A 19,369-nucleotide genomic window follows, 5' to 3' on the forward strand; every position below is an offset into this window, starting at 1 on the left:
CTTTCATACTCTGTCCTACTGTGTAGTTACAATTAGGGGACATGTATATCACTCCCGCAAGTGACTTATTACCTGTATCATTTCTCATCCCAACCCAAACCGCTTCTACGTCCTGGTTTCCCGAGCATAGGTCATCCCTCTTTAATGGGCTAAAGCCATCATTGATTAGCAGGGCCACCCCTTCACCATCTTCTGGCTTCCTGTCCTTTTATCACACCCTTCGGCCTTCAGGGCTCAATCTATGTCATTCTGATGCACTATCAATTATGACACGAAGACTCCTGTGAGTGAGGGAAACTAATAGGCTTTTATTCACAGAGAACAGGAGCACACCCTTCTAGCTGACCTGGTCTAGACTGAGGCGAGGAGGAGGGACCATCACCTTTATACCCCACTCTGGGTGGAAAGGGAGGGGTCTCAGGTGGAAAGGGAGGAGTCTCGGGCCAATGCAGCATGGGTATGTCCAGGCACATACATGTAGTAACAGTGGTTCACCACACATCCTGCAGCCATGACTCTGTAATGGTGCTCCGAAAGCTTGTGTGGCTTTTGCTACCAAATAAACCTGTTGGACTTTAACCTGGTGTTGTCAAACTTCTTACTATGGTGATCATGCCATACTTACCTATTTCTCAATTCACCTGGTTTTTTTTGAATGCCAAGTGTATTCAGATACAGAACCTTTCATTTTATCCATTTGTTATTTTTGTACACTTTAGCTTTGACTGCTAGTTCACTCTTTGGTAATTTTATTCTAAAATTCTATTCGAGAAAACGGGGATGAATTCAAAAGATTAAATACCATTAAAAAGTTCCTCCTGGCGTGGAGTGTATGGCATCATTAGTGAGTGTAGATTCTGAGCAATACATCCCGCTAGATTCCAGTTTGGATTTCTAATCTAAGCAGAGTCAGTCGGGGTAACTGAACATCTACAATTATTTTTGAATAAGAACAAGATCAGCTGTAGGTGTGATGTCCCCAGAGTCGAATAGTCCATGCCTTGGCTCAAATATGTTTGTGCTTGAGGGAGAATCTAGAACTAGGGGGCCAATCAGTTAAGGTGGAGATGAGGAGAATTTTTTTCTCTCAGAGGGTGGTGAGTGTTTGGAACTTTCTTCTTCAAAGGGCAGTGGAAGCAGTCTTTGAATATTTTTAAGGCAGAGGTAGATAGCTCCTTGATTAAGCGAGGGGGGAGTGGGAGGTGGGAGTAGGCGGCAGGTTACGATCAAATCAGTGCTGATCCTTTGATTGGCGGAGCAGGTTTGAGGGTGGAGTGACCTTCTCAACAAAGGAATTAGGAGTAGGAATGGTAATTCAGTCCCTCCTGTCCACTCTGCCATTTAACATGATCATGGCTGATCATATCCTGGTCTCAGCTCCACTTTCCCGCCTGCTCCCCATCGCCCTTTATCCAGCTTTTCACCAGAAACAAATCCATCTCTTTCTTGAATCTGTTGATTGATTCTGCCTCCGCTGCCCTCCGACTGGAATGTTCGCATACAAGTCAGAAGAGGGTGATTTGATCCAAATAGGGGACTGGCCACTGCCTCTGACACTAAAACACAGCAAGAAGCATCTTGAAGGAAACTTGCAACAACTTGTTGTTGATACGTGAAGATTTTTTCCCTGAATCTTTACATTCCCATTTTTAGTCGTTGGTTCTGCTGGAATCGACACCAATATAACCAACTGGTCCATGTTATCTTCGGATCTCAATTTATCCAGAACTATTTCTTTAAAGGAGCAAAAAACAAAGGGCCAAAGCAGAGGGACATTAAGCAGCAGGGCTGTATATCTTTGTATAATTACAACCATCCCTTTTCTAACTCACATAGCTGCAAACACCCCTGAATCTAAACGCAAAATATTGGCGATGCTGGAATCTGAAACAAAAACAGAAAAATGCTGGAAGATCTCAGCAGGTCTGACAGCATCTGTGGGGAGAGAATAGAGCCAATGTTTCAAGTCTTGATGACCTTTCACCTGGACTCGAAACGTTGGCTCTATTCTCTCTCCACGGGTGCTGTCAGACCTGCTGAGATCTTCCAGCAATTTTCTGTTTACCCCAGAATATAAAGTGTACAAATGACAAGAAATATTCAGAGAGTCTGAATATGGTTTGGAGTTGGTGCGGGCGACAACAAAAGCTTTGCTGCCTCCGATTCCTGTCTGTGAGGCTTTCAGCTGAAGGGTTTCGGGTTTTAATGGACATGGAGCTCCCTGCTGCTCATGAGGGGTTGTAGATTTGCATTTTGATACAGATGTCATTAGCACGGCATGTAGAACGGAATGGGGAGAAAAAGCATTCTGTCCTCTAGCTTACAATAGTCAGTAATGAAATGCTCTCCCTGCTTCTGTAGAAGCAACAAAATAATCATTCCTGATCTGTTCCAAAAAGCAAAATGAGCAACCCACCTAATCCAGCCAGTTTCCTGTCGCAGAGTCTGTTATTTTTGGAACAAATTAATTATTATTTGCTGGATAACTTTTTGCTGACAATTCCTGTAGGCTCAATTTCAACGTCAACTTCCTGCATTCCACCCTCCACTTCATACATCCCTTCCTACTTAACTATTCTATCCCCAAGGACCATTTATTGTCTTCCAATCTTATCCTTAACATATTAAATTCAAAATCCCAGTTTGCATTTGGAAAACTACTCAAGTGCCTCACCCAATCCACTGGGCAAATTTGATCTTTTTGCTTAAACCCCAATTTCCATTGCTGCTTGAGGGCAGCATCTTTAATATAGACCATGGCTGAAACTGATTCAAAACTGGTGGGAGTTGATATGGAGCAATAAAGGGAAGGAGCCGGAGCTGTGATCAGGCATATGGGGCCCTATTTTACCATTTTAATTCCAAGTGCTGGGCGGACTCGAAACTGGGAGTGTTTCAGATCTGGCTTTTAGACCCATTCTCAGGCGCCCCCATATGCACTTGGCCTGAAAAAATATCAGCGATTCTAAATCGCGCTGCAGAAGCCTGTGGGCGGGGCTTAGCGCACCCAAAATCCTGCAGTTCCAATCGGCGCTTCCAACTGCGCATGCGCAGACAAAAAAAATGATAGAATGCCGCTCCGCTTGCACATCTTTCCCGGGCCAGATAATGCCTCCCTCTGGCCCCCACAGACATTGCCCCACCCCTTCAACATTACTGACCCCATTATTCCCCCATCCCCTGCTACCCAAACTGATGTGGAGATGCCGGCGTTGGACTGGGGTAAACATAGTAAGAAGTTTAACAACACCAGGTTAAAGTCCAACAGGTTTATTTGGTAGCAAAAGCCACACAAGCTTTCGAAGCTCTTAGAGCTTCGAAAGCTTGTGTGGCTTTTGCTACCAAATAAACCTGTTGGACTTTAACCTGGTGTTGTTAAACTTCTTACTGTGTTTACCCAAACTGATCACAGGCATCTCCCCCCCCCCCCCCCTTCCCCCCGACTGATCTCAGGCAGAGAGCCATCGGGCACTCGGCACTTACCTCCTCACTAACTGGAGTGCCCGAATCGGACTTTTGTGGAGCATGTCTGTTTCGTGCTGATTCTGGACAGGCGAACGCGTTGGAAAGGAGGAAATGCCGGTACCATTTAAGTCAATTTAATTGCATCCAAATGCATTCAAATTGCCATCGTGCCCGTTTCAGGCGCAGTCCCAATCGTGGCCATTTTTGGGCCTTGGTAAAGGGGGAACCAGTGGAGGCGGGCACAGATCATGCTACTTGTCTCATGCCCACCTTTACCAAGTTTCCTTGCCCGAAAACAGGCGTAACGCAGTTGTAAAATTGGGCCCATGCTTTGACGGGACCTTTCAAGGCGAGCAAAGCAGCAAGGCAGAGTTGTAGGTACCGATGCATGCAAACCAGCCTCCCCTCCACTGATTCTGTCTACACTTCCCGCTGCCTCAGAAAAGCAGCAAGCGTAATCAAGGACCCCACGCACCCCGGACATTCTCTCTTCCACCTTCTTCTGTCGGGAAAGCGATACAAAAGTCTGAGGTCACGCACCAACCGACTCAAGAACAGCTCCTTCCCTGCTGCCATCAGACTTTTGAATGGATCTACCTCACATTAAGTTGATCTTTCTCTACACGCTAGCTATGACCATAACAGTATATTCTGCATTCTCTCATTTCCTTCACTATATACGGTATGCTTTGACTGTGTAGCGCACAAGAAACAATACTTTTCACTGTATGTTAATACATGTGACAATAATAAATCAAATCAAAAGTAAACAGGAAAAGCTGAATATGCATTGCAGCAGGGGACCTCACAGAGTTCATATAGTAAAGGGAGGGAAAAGTCAAGACATACAACATTGAACATTTATTTTAGGCAAACAACCAGAATCATGTAATCAAATGTGCATTTAGAGTCATAGAATCCTACAGTGCAGGAGGCCAATTGGCCCATCGAGTCTGCGCCGACCACGATCCCACCCAGGCCCTCTCCCCATAACCCCATGCATTTACCCTAGCTAGTCCCCCTGACAGTAAGGAGCAATTTAGCATGGCCAATCCACCTAACCCGCACAGGTTTGGACTATTTACATACATAGTAAACTTTTTTTTTAGCATTTTAACCAATCACTGGTCATTTTTGTTAACATTTGGATACTAGCCACTCTTTTATTTGGCCTGAAATGGATGGATTGATTACTTGATTGTAGTCACTAATTGCACAATTTTCAGATGGTCTGATGCTTCAGTGGACCAGGAGCAGAAAGCCCTAAACGTGTTTCCAGACCTCTGTTGATTTCATTCACGATGTGGAGATGCCGGCGTTGGACTGGGGTAAGCACAGTAAGAAGTCTCACAACACCAGGTTTAAGTCCAACAGGTTTATTTGGTAGCAAATACCATAAGCTTTCGGAGCGTGCTGCTCCTTCGTCAGATGCAGTGGTCAGATAACCACTCCATCTAACGAAGGAGCAGCGCTCCGAAAGCTTATGGTATTTGCTACCAAATAAACCTGTTGGACTTTAACCTGGTGTTGTGAGACTTCTTACTGATTTCATTCACACCAGTACCTGTGGTGGGAGCTATAACAAAGGGTCATCCAGATTCGAGACGTTGGCTCTGTTCTAGCTCCACAGTTGTTGCCAGACCTGCTGAGATTTTCCAGCATTTATTGATTTTGCTCGTGGTGTTCCAATGGAATCGACTCTCCCGAAGCCAGGCTGAAAATAAAATCACCCAAATTCCAGCGCACGTCATCAATCAGGAAACCTTGCTGGGAAAAAGCTCTTTACAGTCAATAGCCTGATATAATTTATTGTCCACTCTCACACACACAGAGTGACATGTTTGCAGAAGCCTCCAACACAGTGTGAACATTTGCTACAGCAGAGGTTAGCACACTTCAAGCAGGAGAAAGCAAAGGATCAAAACATTCGTTCATTTCGGATAACATCAGTCTTGCAGTGGGTTAGCCACAAATGAAAGTTATTCCTTGGTCCTGGCCAGTATTTATTCCTCATCCAACATTACCAAAATTAATCCAGTCGATTATTTATCTCGTTTGTAGGTTTTGCAAGTATCTGCTGTTCACAACTTGGCTGCCTCATTTTCCCCACTCATGACTGTACTTCACAAAAAAAGATAATTGGTGGTGAAATGCTTTGGAACATAGAATCCCTACAGTGCAGGAGGCCATTTGGCCCATCAAGCCTGCGCCGACAACATTCCCAGCCAGGACTTATCACTGTATTTACTCTGTTAATTCCCCCGACACTGAGGGAGAACTTAGTATGGCCAGTCCATCTAATCTGTACATCTTTGGAGTGTGGGTGGAAACCGGAGCACCCAGAGAAAACCCACACAGACAGTGGGAGAACGTACAAAATCTACGAAGACAGTGACCAAGGCCGGAATTGAACCTGGGTCCCCGTATGTTGGCAAATGCTTTCCTTCTAGAAATTGTGCTTTAAAATACTGGCACGGGACGTATCCCCAATGGCTGCCAACACCATGAAGCTATGTAGTGGATTTATGTGACTGCAAACATATTTCAAGTTGTGCTATAAGTAAAAGTACGATACAGAACAATGGAAGATGAATAATTATTTACACACACAAAAACAAGGGAACATCACAAACCCTTAACGTTATGGTAGTATGTGGTTATGTTATTGGACTAGCACTCTGGAAGCCTGGACACGAGTTGAAATCCCAGCAGAGCAGCTTAGGAAATTAAATTCAGTTCAATCAAATAAATCTGGCATGTAAATCTAGCGCAATGGTTACCATGAAACTGCTGGATTGTCCTGAAAGTCCATCTGGTTCAATAATGTCCTTTAGGGAAGGGAAATCTGCTGTCCTGACTTGGTGTTGAGCCAATGACTCCAGGCCAAACACAGCAATGTTTTTTAACTGCCCTTTGAAATAGCCCAGGAAGCCATTCAGGTGCATTCAAGATGGCAGCTCAACACTGCATTTCCCACATTCTTTGAACGAGCAACAAAAACTCAATTAAATAAGTTCTAGATTCTGATTCCAAGAACCATTAAAATAAACATAAATTTCTCATGTGGACATTTTGACATTATCACTACCACCTGCATAAATAACTTAATAAATAACTTAATAATTTAGGGCGGCACAGTGGTTAGTACTGCTGTTTCACAGCACCAGGGACCCGGGTTCGAATCCCGGCTTGGGTCACTGTCTGTGTGGAGTTTGCACGTTCTCCCCGTGTCTGCATGGGTTTCCTCCGGGAGCTCCGGTTTCCTCCCACATTCTGAAAGATGTGCTGGTTAGGTGCATCGACCCGAACTGTGCCGACTAAGGGAATTTCACAGTAACTTCATCTTACTTGTGACTAATAAATAAACTTTTCATAAAACTTTAAACCAAAGTAAAGAAAAGATGTAACAATGGATTCTTTTACTGTGTTGTTAACTGTGTAACAGGCAGTGCACATCAAGCAAACCTTCTTGGCCAATCTAAGGACATCATAACACCAGAACAGATTTATAATTCCCCTTATTTTCTCTGTAATTCTTCCCTGCATGGCTTTCCCCTCCAGGTCTCGGCGGTGTTGATTTGCGATTAACCGTTAAGGGAGCAAGCGAACAGCCGGGCCTTAACTTGGTTCACCCTCAGCTTTGTTTATCAGGAACCAACTGTATGAAGAAGCAGATTTAAACCAAATTCCTAGCGCTACAAGGCATACGTCAGCACATTTATCCACGACACCACTGGGAACACTTGCATTCACCAGTTCATTAAAACCTTAAATGAAAACTCGTTAAAGGCGCTGAGGTAGCAGAATGCCATTTGCCAAATAATTCAATTTATTTTTCCATTAGAGAATAACTTAGTTCCAAAATATCATTTCCCAGTTGTGAAATAATTGTCCCTTCGAGCTGCGGCCATTAATAATGACGGGAATTTTGTCAGTGCAAAACCTGGTATTTCTATGATTTCTATGATTTCATATCTGCCTTAAAAACTGGGACATGATATTGAATGCTAAGTCACTGCCACCAATACATTATCTGGGGAGTGTAATATAATGATTATATTGCTGAACTAGTAACCCAGAGAGCATTGTACTCAAAGAACAAAGAACAATACAGCACAGGAACAGGCCCTTCGGCCCTCCAAGCCCGTGCCGCTCCCTGGTCCAACTAGACCATTCTTTTGTATCCCTCCTTTCCCACTCCGTTCATATGGCTATCTAGATAAGTCTTAAACGTTCCCAGTGTGTCCGCCTCCACCACCTTGCCTGGCAGCGCATTCCAGGTCCCCACCACCCTCTGTGTAAAATATGTCCTTCTGATATCTGTGTTAAACCTCCCCCCCCTTCACCTTGAACCTATGACCCCTCATGAACGTCACCACCGACCTGGGGAAAAGCTTCCCACCGTTCACCCTATCTATGCCTTTCATACTCAAACCTAAACATGTCCGTTGGAGCTAAAGAAAAGAAAATAAGCAGCTGCAGTATTCTGCTTTTTGTTGGTAGTTTGAGAATCTGAATTCAGTCTTTTAAAAAATTGAAAATAAAAAAAGCTGACATTATTTAAGTGCAACCATCAAGCTGTAAGATTGTCCTCAAAATCCAACCGGTTCACTAACGTCCTTTAGACCCTAGCTAGCATCTGTGAGATCAATATGACAGACTCCTAACCACCCTCTGAGTGGTCTACCAAGTTACTCAGTTGTATCAAGTCAATCCCAGTGGTGTAAGGAGGCCCTCCATCGCCTCGGGGATTATAGAAAAGTAGAGAGGGGTGCTTGGGAACACCACCATCTGCAAGTCCTCTCCAAGCCACACACCATGCTAATTTGGAAATATAATCGCTGTTCCTTCACTGTGGCTGGGTCAAAATCCTGGAACTCCCTCCCTTACAGCACTGTGAGTGTACCTACACCCATATGGACAGCTGCGGTTCAAGGCAGTGGCTCACCACCACTTTCTCCAGGGCAATTAGGGCTGGGCAATAGATGCTGACTTAATTAGCAATACCCAGGTCCCATGAAATAATAAAAAATAGTAATTGACACCCCCCCAAAACTTCATGTCCTTACTTCCAAAAGACAATAAGATGACTCATGAGGACAAATACACATCGTCATTCAATGAGATCCTTGAGACCTAGTGTCCTAGGTCCAGCCATTTTCAGCTGCTTCATCAATGTCCTTCCCTCCATAAGGTTAGAAGTGGGGATGTTTGCTGATAATTGCACAATGTTCAGCACCATTCAGGACTCCTCAGATATGGAAACAGTACATGCCGAAATGCAGCAAGACCTGGCCAATATCCAGGTTTGGGCTGTCAAGCGACAAGGACATTCACGCCACAGAAACGCAGGACAATGACCATCTCCAACAAGAAAGAATCAAGCCTTTGCCCCTTGACATTCAATGGCATTACCATCGCTGAATCCCCCACTATCAACGTCCTTGTGGTACCACTGACCAGAAACTGAACTGGACCAGCCATATAAATACTGTGGCTACAACAGCAGATCAGAAGCTAGGAATCCTGTGGTGAGTAACTCACCACCGGACTCCCCAAAACCTGTCCACCATCTACAAGACACAAGTTAGCAGGTAATGGGATACTCTCCGCTTGCCTGGGTGACTGCAGCTCCAACAACACAAGATGCTTAACGCCATCCAGGGCAAAGCAACCCACTTGATTGGAACACCTAAATACAAGCATTCACTCCCTCCACCACCAACGCTGTGGCAGTAATGTGTACCATCTACAAGATGCACTGCAGCAACTCATGAGGCCTCCTTAGATAGCACTTTCCAAACCCATGACCTCTACCATCTAGAAGGACAAGAACATCACCACCTGCAAGTTCCCCCTCCAGCTATTCACAATTCTGACTTGGAAATATATCACTGTGCCTTCACCGTCATTGGGTCAAAATCCTGGAACTCCCTTCCTAACAGCACTGTGGGTGTACCTACACCACTGGACTGCTGGGGGTTTACAAAGGTAGCTCATCACCACCTTCTCAAGGGCAATTAGGGATGGGCAATAAATGTTAGCCTAGCCAGCAATGTCCACAAGAAAAAAAATCGTAATTTAAACTAAATCCCATCAACATCAATCCAAATCTTACAGAATCATAGAATCCTACAGTGCAGAAGGAGGCCATTCGGCCCATCAAGTCTGCACCGACCACAATCCCACCCAGGCCCCATCCCCATAACACCATGCATTTACCCTAGCTAGCTCCCCGTACACGAAATGGGTAATTTAGCATGGCCAATCCACCTAACCCACACATCTTTGGACTGTGGGAGGAAACTGGAGCACCCGGAGGAAACCCACACAGGCACGGGGAGAACTTGCAGACTCCACACAGACAGTGACCCGAGGCTGGGATTCGAACCTGGGACCTTGGCGTTGTGAGTCAGCACTGTGCCACCGTGCTGTCCCAAGAAATATCAGAGAAATCTTCATTTCTTTCAGTGGGTAATTCAAAAGGAACTGTAAACAAGCTGTATTGCTGTCCAATTGCAAATGAATGTTTGCATCGAAGAAGCAACACATTTCAGTTTTTTTATAAATGTCACTTGCTCACACAGCATGGTCAGTCTGTAATGTGTATCTGCAGTAATATATCTAACCTAGTATATTAATATTTTACTGTCTAATTTTGCTTTAATTGTTGGAACTTCACAGTATGGGTTGAGAATGTTTCCCAAAATCCAGGTTTAACTTTATTTGAGGCACTGGGCAATTGCGGTAGATTTATTTTTGTGTAGTGGGTTCCAATTTAATTTGACCCAATTAAAGTCTCTTTAATTCCAGATATTGCAGTCAACATCACTTGGGTACAGTAAAACGTGAAAGCATATAGAATTTATGAAGCAAATACTGAAACATTACAATTGTAAGCAAACCCTAGGCTCTTGGGAAAAATAGGAGCCAAGTGTAACCTTTCATTAGCAAGTAACAGGAGATATTTGCCTACTCAAACACAAATGTATACTTATTCAAGGAGCAATTTTAATGAAATATTAGTCTGTTTCAGGAAAATGCTCCACCTGGGCACTTTTGGAGTATTATGGCCCATATCTAAAGTAAAAAATTTATTTATTAGTCACAAGTAGGCTTACATTAACCCTGCATGAAAAATATATGCCCGAGCCACAGTTTTAAACCCAGGTGGTGTGAACGTATGATAATATTAACAGTGCAGAATGGAATACCATAGTTCCTGGTTGACAAGAATAGAATGATGTTCATATTTCAATTTCACATGTAATTCTTTTCTAAAATAACATTCATTTGGCTTTAAGACGACTTATTTGGTTATCAACACATTACAAGTAAATTTAAAAACTTGGAGCGACATGGTGGCACAGTGGTCAGCACTGCTGTCTCACAGCGCCGGGGACTGGGTTCGATTCCCGGCCTCGGGTCACTGTCTGTGCGGAGTCTGCACATTCTCCCCGTGTCTGCGTTGGTTTCCTCCGGGTGCTCCGGTTTCCTCCCACAGTCCAAAGATGTGCAGGTTAGGTGGATTGGCCATGGCTAAATTGCCCCTTAGTATCAGGGGGATTAGCTAGGGTAAATGCATGGGGTTATAGGGATAGGGTCTGGGTGGGATTGTGGTTGGTGCAGACTCGATGGGCCGAATAGCCTCCTTCTGCACTGCAGGATTCTATGAAAGAGCAATGGCATGAAGACAAAAGAAGCTGGAAACAATCAGCAGGTGAGGCAACATCTGTGGTGAAAGAAACACTGGGCTTGTAGCATTCCCATATACCAAATGGGGATGGCTAGCTCATTTTCAAATTGCTTTCTGGTAAATCTGGCTGCGAGTGGCAAGGAATAAAAGAAGGATCCAGTTTAAAATCTCTGGGATTTCTCTAATGATTCAGTGGATTAATGTATCGAGCTATACGGAACAGTTAACTTCGGGTCAGCTTTAACCTCAGAAGTGGGGCTTGAATCAATTATCCGATTCAAGGACCCGAATACCTAATCTAGTCTGACATTTCAGTGTATTGCAGAGGGAGCACTGCACGGTCAGAGATTTTGTGCCTTACTTAACCAGCAACTTAAGTTTATTTCGGCTCAGAAGATGGCAACCCTAGAGGAATTAAGTGCCTTTCCACTTATCCCGCAGGAACCCGCTTGCCTGCTTCACCTACATCCTTCTGATGTCATCTAAAAGGCCTCCAATCTCCTCCCAAATTTTTCAATCTCTCCCTCAGAGCATCCAATCTTTCCACTCAACCCTTCCCAATCCCTCCAAGCACTCCAAGCCTGCCTTCCTCCTCCGTGCTCTGCTCCCCAACTACAACCTGGTACCAAAGGCATAGCCACCCAACAGCTAGGCAAAATAAAAGCAAATTACTGCGGATGTTGGAATCGGAAACCAAAAGAGAAAACACTGGAAAATCTCAGCAGGTCTGGGCAGCATCTGTAAGGAGAGAAAAGAGCTGACGTTTCGAGTCCAGATGACCCTTTGTCAACAGCTAGTCAGCCTCCAGTTCTAATGAGGTCCTGCCATTAGATATGCCAGGTCCCGAGCGATACCTGTTTTCTGGGTTCTGCGACTCTCTGTTCCCACCCTGCCTCCAAATTAATATCCAGCCCAGTATTTTACAGAAATATACTGAATCAATATTAAGTTATTACATGCCTTTTTTAATGCAAACCTTGAGCACTGATTGATGCCAAAAACATTGAAGGAAGTATTAAGCACTATTACTTAGCACAGGTAAATTATACATTCCTATCAAGAGCACAAAAATTAATTTCAATGTATTAAAAATCCTGAGAGGACCTAATTCATGATGTATAATAAAGCTGTGAATTATACTCCAAAAGTATTGGCTAACATTTATAAAATTAATGGCCATACTAAGATAGACTGACATGTTTTGCCTGTATCGCAACGCGATTTGAGAGTTTCCATAACTACCTCATTCTCTATTTCACATAATGTCAGTGCTCGTTTGCAGATTCAATTTCCCACTCTCCGAACCGAGAAAATCTGTTGGGGAAATCTGAGTGGCCGACAGTGATCTTACTCTCAGTTCTAGTTCCAAGATAAACTTTCAATTTGAAATGCCTTTCTCTGGAGATTAGTCGATGGTAATATCTTCACTTTCAGATACCGTGGGCTCAAGGCGGCCATCAGATTTCTTCTTTCCCTTTCCTGTGGCAAGCGCTTTCTTCTCTTTCTGTTCTGCATTACTGGAAGCGAGGTCATTGCATTTCTCTGTAATGAAGGTTAGCTGAAAAAGCGAGAGATCAAATATTTAAATACTGAGTAACAAGCTTTATGTAGCATGGATTGGCTGTGCTAAAATTGCCCCTTAGTGTCAGAGGGATTAGCTGGGTAAATGCATGGGGTTATGGGGATAGCGCCTGGGTGGGATTGTGGTCGGTGCAGACTCCATGGGCCAAATGGTCTCCTTCTGCACTGTAGGATTCTATGATCTATGAATAACAGCAGCCCAGGTCTGCTGGGCAGTCTAACGAACCATCTCCTATAGCTAGAATGCCAATTTGTGGGGATCCCAGTAAGCTTAAGTTCTTTAGTCAGTTTTGTCCTGCCCTATTTTCCAACCAAATGTCACAGGAAAGAGGAAGGCTGTCCCTCGCCAGCATATTATTCTTGCAGTTGGGTAGGCTTGCTACTTTCAAAAACTGCCACACCAACTACCCTTACCCTGCTCCAATCAGAAGCAGTTTTCCATCGTATGGTGGTGACATGTAGGGCGGAATTTTCCCGTCCCGCCGGCCACGGGGATCGTAGTGGATGGGACATGGACCATGCAAAGGTCCGTCGACCTCGGGCGGGATTTTCCGGCTTTGGGGCGAGCGCGGTCGGAAAATCCTGCCTGTGGTGTTCCCCAGGGATCTGCTTCAAATTGGTGCATCAGCTCTTTATCCTACATACCAATGGCTTGAATGAAGGAATTGTATCCAGTATACACAATTCTACTAGCATAGCACGACCCTTCAAAATCACATTTTTATTAAATCGAATCCCAAGGATTCACTGTCCGATTTGATATAGCAATATCTCAAAAATCATTCTAGCTCTGCATCAGTAACTAGCTGTTTGGTAGCAGATGGGGGCACTGTTGCTGGGGGAAGGGACAAAAATAAATTTAAGTTCAGTCTGATTGAATCTGATCTGTTCGTTTCTGCACTCTGCCACCTGGCTATGAGTTACAAGAGGAGTATGAATCTTGTTTGTACTGTACTAAAGTGTCCACTTAACAGAACACGGCCATTGAGATCTATAAAGAAAAGACTGAAATAAACTTGCACAAACTTTAAAATGATATTAATATGTGACCTTATCAAAGTAGTTAAAATTCTGAGAGGCATCACCAATCTTGACGCAATAAGATGTTTGACTGAAAGCTTTGATTCCACGTGTGGGGACCACAAGTATACAACTGGAAATCATCAGCTTACACTAAAACAAATGCACACTAGATCCCCAACTAATAGATATGCATAACAGACCCTCAACTAAATAATGTAAAGTTGAATTGGTTGAAAGGTATAGCAAGTAATTGAGGATGATAATGGAATGCTATCCTTCATTACAAGTGGAATTGAACATAAAAGTAAGGATGTTATGCTTCAGTTATACAGAGCACTGGTGAGATCACGTCTAGAATAGTGTCGTTTTGGGCTCTATATTTAAGGCAGGATGCAAATACATTGGAGGCAGTTCAGAGATTCACTAGATTGATACCTGGAATGAGTGGGTTGTCTTATGAGAAAAAGTTAGAGAGAATGTGCTCATTTCCAGCTGGAGTTTAGGGGCGATTTGGTTGATGTGTATATGGTCTTGACAATGTGGATGTGGAAAGGATGTTTCATCCTGTGGGTGGGTCCAAGACTGGGGGGCATAGTTTTAATATTAGGTGTGGCCCCTTTAGGACAGAGATGAAGAGAATTCTCTTTTCTCAGAGGGCTGTGTACCTTTGGAATAATCTGCCTCAGCGCTGGTAAACAGATTCTTGATAAGGCAAGAGAATTAAAGGTTATCGAGGGTAGACAGGAATATAGCGCTTGAAACACAAACAGATCAGCCTTGATCTTACCAAATGACAGAACAGACTCAAGGGGCTGTAGGGTCTACTTTTGCTCGTGTGTGTTCATGAGTGCGTGTGCATGCATGTGCGTGCGCCCATGTGTGTGTGTGAGAGAGAGCTGCACAAGTGTCTGGCTAAGAACAGAAGTAAAATTTAATCGCTGATAGTGAGTGGTTTAATAAAGCAGCTCACCAACATATTCTCAAGGGCAACTGGCGATGGGCAACAAATGGTGGCCTAGCCAGTAATACCGACATCCTGTGGAAGAATAACACCTTAACTCCACTAATCGGAAAGAATCACAGGTGTTTGATTCATGTGCTGAATTAAGCCAAAATCAGTAATAATTTGGGATATTTCATTTGGTTTCAATCCCCTGGTCTGGAGGGAAAAGCCAATGTCTCCTCATTCCTGCGAGGAAATCCAAGTGTTCATGTCAGGATACACGGGGATGTCAGATCAGGACATTACCAGGCTGCAGGGATTCTTTCCACAGCTGAATAGCATACCTGTGTTTACACACATTAAGAGTAATTAGCTGGGTCTGCTAATTGTGGGCTGGCGGCTGGAATCAATTCCTTTGAAAGAAAGTTAAATTTAAAGTTTATTTATTAGTCACAAGTAGGCTTACATTCTACTCTGCAATGAAGTTACTGTGAAAGTCCCCGAGAGGCACAGGAAGAAATGGTGGCAAAATAAACAAAGGACAAGTTTGATTGAATCTGGGTCTGATTGTAATTCATAGCCAGGTGGCAGCGCAGAAACAAAGAAAAAAATTGGGAGCGAAACTTAAATGTGGTAATGTAGAAGAGTATCCACTATAACATGGCTGTTTGCTTGAGGGTGAATCTCAACATAGATGATTAAATATTCCATGTAACACTAAGGTTGCTATTCTGTTGAGGCCACTGAAATAGCAGATGTGAAAGTTAACCAGAGGTGCCCCATGTAGATTGTGATTTCACCCTCTTGGAATTTTTACCTCAAGAAATTAAATAGGTTGAGCCCATTAGTACAACTTGAACCTGATCTGCGACAAGAGGTTTTCAATAGTCTGAATGCCCTGCCCTCATTCAGTGAGCATTCCGTTAAGATTATTGCCAAGTTTCAGAATATTTTAAATTGGGAAAGCAAAATTGGAACACAATTATATTATGGCAAATGCAAAAAAGGAAGTGCGACTTCACCAGTGCTTTGCTCCTCCTTGCCAGCAGTTTCACATCATCCGTGTTGACAGTGGTCCGTTTCCCATGTCTGCAGAAAGATATTAAAGTGAACCACTGCATAAGTTAAGCAATAAAACACGAACTAAAATATATTCAAACTTCAGGAAAAATTTGATGTTCAAAAAATTTCGAAGGAGGAAAGTCAGCATGAGGAGGAGGCCAGGCTGCACAGCACGCCTTAAGCACATTAGCCAAGTTGCAATGCAATGCTGAGTGCTGTGTTGTTGACAGTTCTCTCTGGCAGAAGAGATGTCACACTGAGGATGTCTGAAAATAATGATCTCGCAAAATTCATCTGCAACTTCACAAAGAGTAAGCTAGAGCATTGTACAATGGGAACTGGAGGGGTTTGAAAATGTTTAAAACGTGGCTGAATCTTATTCCAAACTAATAATAACGTCAGCGATTGGACAGCACTTGCTAAACAATCCTGATCGTCAGGCTCAAATTGCATCTTGCTTAAATCAATTGTGGGACTGTGGCTCACTTAAGCATGTTAGAAGCCACACATATTCACACACAGAGTCCTCTCCTCTTACAGATAGAAGAAGCATGTCCATGTCTTTTTTAACTAAACAAATGCTTGGGGTACAGCCATTGCCTGGTTCTTTCCTCATGGCAGTGCCTTGACCAGAGTCGACCTGCCTGGTTTGAATTTAAACAGCAGCTCCCTGGCAACCTATCCATGGCAACACTCCTACCAATCAGAATCAACTTGCCAACCAGTGCTCTCTTCTTTACATTTGGTATGCACATTTGCTCAGATGAGTGCAAGACGAAAAGCTTTGACAGCCTGTCTCTTTTCTCAGCCACTCTCGAGATCTGTACGACTGAACAATTATTTGCACACCTGAGACAGAGGGACAACAAAGACCGAACTCCCAAAATGAACACAGTTCAACTCTCAGTTAAAGTTAAGAACAGGTAAGCTATTGATTGAATTTCTCCGAAAGCGCGTCAGACCCAAAGTTGCACCTGTGTACATTTCCAAGCATATCAATAATGCTGAAGTGAGACACAGTCCCATGATTGAGAGGGGGTTTAAGCAAGATGCAATTGAACAGATTGGTAGCAGAGTTACTAATTCATGCCGTGCCCTACATCGTGCTTGGCCTGAGGGGAGCATATTTTTTGATTTGACCAGTTTGTGACACTATATTACCTCAATAGATGGCCGCACCATAAAACATACCTGCTTGGAATCAAGCCTGCACCATAAATTCACTTAAGCATAAGCAGTTTGGCAGCGCAACGGCTGTTCCTTCATCCCCAAAAAATACCATTCCCTATTTGAGGAGTTTAAACTCCTCTACTCACAGCTATCCCCTACAAACCTGTGTCCATAGGAACGAGGAGCAGAAGTAGGCAAATTCAGCCCTTCGAGCCTGCTCCGCCATTCAATCAATGTCCATTAAAGACACTGAATCCTCGAAAGTGAGCCTAGTTAAACTAGGCACACGTATTGCCACTTGTGGTCCTGAAAAGTGCCCAGTCTACCTCAGATTGCCCTGGAAGGGTAAGATGTCTCAAAAGATTTGACAAAAGGTGAAACTAGTAGTTTCACACTGCTGGCATGCAGTAGCAACACAAGTGGTATTGTCCACTAGTAGGATGCTGCCACCAAGTCAGATAGACGTTCTACCTATCACACAAATGAGTAATGTGATATATGAGTTTCAATGCTGGTGTGATGTCAGGTATATAGGCTATAGTGCCCAACAACTGGCGGATTGCATCAAACAGCATCCCCCCTTTCCGCTGTTTGCAAAAGGCAAGGAACAGACCGTACTCAACCAGTCTGTGTTTCCACAACTCAAAAGCATCCAACATTAGACACGATTCCGTGATTGGACAGGTGAGGGCGGCACAGTGGTTAGCACTGCGACCTCACAGTAAGAAGTTTAACAACACCAGGTTAAAGTCCAACAGGTTTATTTGGTAGCAAAAGCCACACAAGCTTTCGGAGCTGCAAGCCCCTTCTTCAGGCTTGCAGCTCCGAAAGCTTGTGTGGCTTTTGCTACCAAATAAACCTGTTGGACTTTAACCTGTTGTTGTTAAACTTCTTACTGTGTTTACCCCAGTCCAACGCCGGCATCTCCACATCATGACTACCATAGACACCTTACAGTGCCAGGGATCCGGGTTCAATTCCCGGCTTGGGTCACTGTCTGTGTGGATTTTGTACATTCTCTCTGTCTCTGTGTGGGTTTCCTCCGAGTGCTCCAGTTTCCTCCCACAATCCAAAGATGTGCGGGTTAGGTTGACTTGCCTTGGTAAATTGCCCCTTAGAGTCAGGGGGACTATCAGGGTAGATACATGGGGCTACGGGCTGGGTGGGATTGTGGTCGGTGCAGATTCGATAGGCTGAATGGTCCCCTTCTGCACTGTAGGGATTCTATGATTCTACTTGCTAAACAATCCTGATTGCGTTAAGAATTACACTGACAACTAATTTAAGATTATCAGTGAGGCTCTCATGCTGGAAGCTATATATATTCACAGACAGGACCTGTCCTTTGAAGACAGAAGGAACTTGTTCACGTATTGCATCTTTATCAACTAACCAAAAGCTTGGGATACAGCCACTTCCTGGTGCATTGTCCATGCAACACCTCAACCAATCCGAGTCCACTTGCCAACCAATCAGTTGCCACCCTTCCCATGCAGTAAAAAATTTCCTTTACTAGTGATATCAGCACATTTTCTTTTTCAGTAAAATTATTTCCTTTGGTGAACAAAGGTTTTCCTTTCTCTGACCATCAGCTAGGCTCCATTATAATGCAGTTTGTTTTATTAGTCACAAGTAAGGCTTACATTAAACACTGCAATGAAGTTACTGCGGAATTCCCCTAGTTGCCACAGTCCGGCGCTAGTTCGCGTCAATGCACCTAATCAACATGTCTTTCAGACTGTGGGAGGAAACCGGAGCACCCGGAGCAAACCCCGCAGACACGGGGAGAATGTGCAAACTCCACACAGTGACCCAAGCCGGGAATTGAACCCGGGTCCCTGGCGCTGTGATGCAGCAGTGCTAACCACTGTGCCGTCCCTAAGGAACCCAACTTAACCAGGAGATTTAACCACAACATAGAACATGACAGCGCAGTACAGGCCCTTCGGCCCTCAATGTTGCGCCGACCTGTGAAACCAATCTAAAGCCCATCTAACCTACACTATTCCAATATCATCCATATGTTTATCCAATGACCATTTAAATGCCCTTAATGTTGGCGAGTCCACTACTGTTGCAGGAAGGACATTCCGCGTCCTGACTACTCTCTGAGTAAAGAACCTACCTCTGACATCTGTCCTATATCTATCATCCCTCAATTTAAAGCTATGTCCCCTCATGCTAGCCATCACCATCCAAGGAAAAAAGTCTCACTGTCCACCCTATCTAATGCTCTGATCATCTTATATGCCTCTATTAAGTCACCTCTTAACCTTCTTCTCTCTAACGAAAACAGCCTCAAGTCCCTCAGCCTTTCCTCATAAGACCTTCCCACCATACCAGGCAACATCCTGGTAAATCTCCTCTGCACCCTTTCCAATGCTTCCACATCCTTCCTATAATGCGGCAACCAGAACTGTACGCAATAC

General features: G+C 44.0%; 1 protein-coding gene across 1 annotated transcript in view; it reads right to left on the reverse strand.

The window, feature by feature from the left end:
* Positions 1-10,225: 10,225 nt before the first annotated feature.
* The window catches only part of cenps (centromere protein S), a 54,811-nt gene continuing 45,667 nt past the window's right edge, over positions 10,226-19,369 (reverse strand). Inside the window, exons 4-5 of the mRNA XM_078238683.1 lie at positions 15,731-15,797; positions 10,226-12,719 (exon numbers count right to left, since the gene is read on the reverse strand). Coding sequence (XP_078094809.1) covers positions 12,567-12,719; positions 15,731-15,797 — 220 coding nt within the window. The 3' untranslated portion in view covers positions 10,226-12,566. The remainder of the gene's footprint in view (positions 12,720-15,730; positions 15,798-19,369) is intronic.

Source organism: Mustelus asterias, chromosome 22 (assembly GCF_964213995.1).
Source record: "Mustelus asterias chromosome 22, sMusAst1.hap1.1, whole genome shotgun sequence".
Classification (NCBI taxonomy): Eukaryota; Metazoa; Chordata; class Chondrichthyes; order Carcharhiniformes; family Triakidae; genus Mustelus; species Mustelus asterias.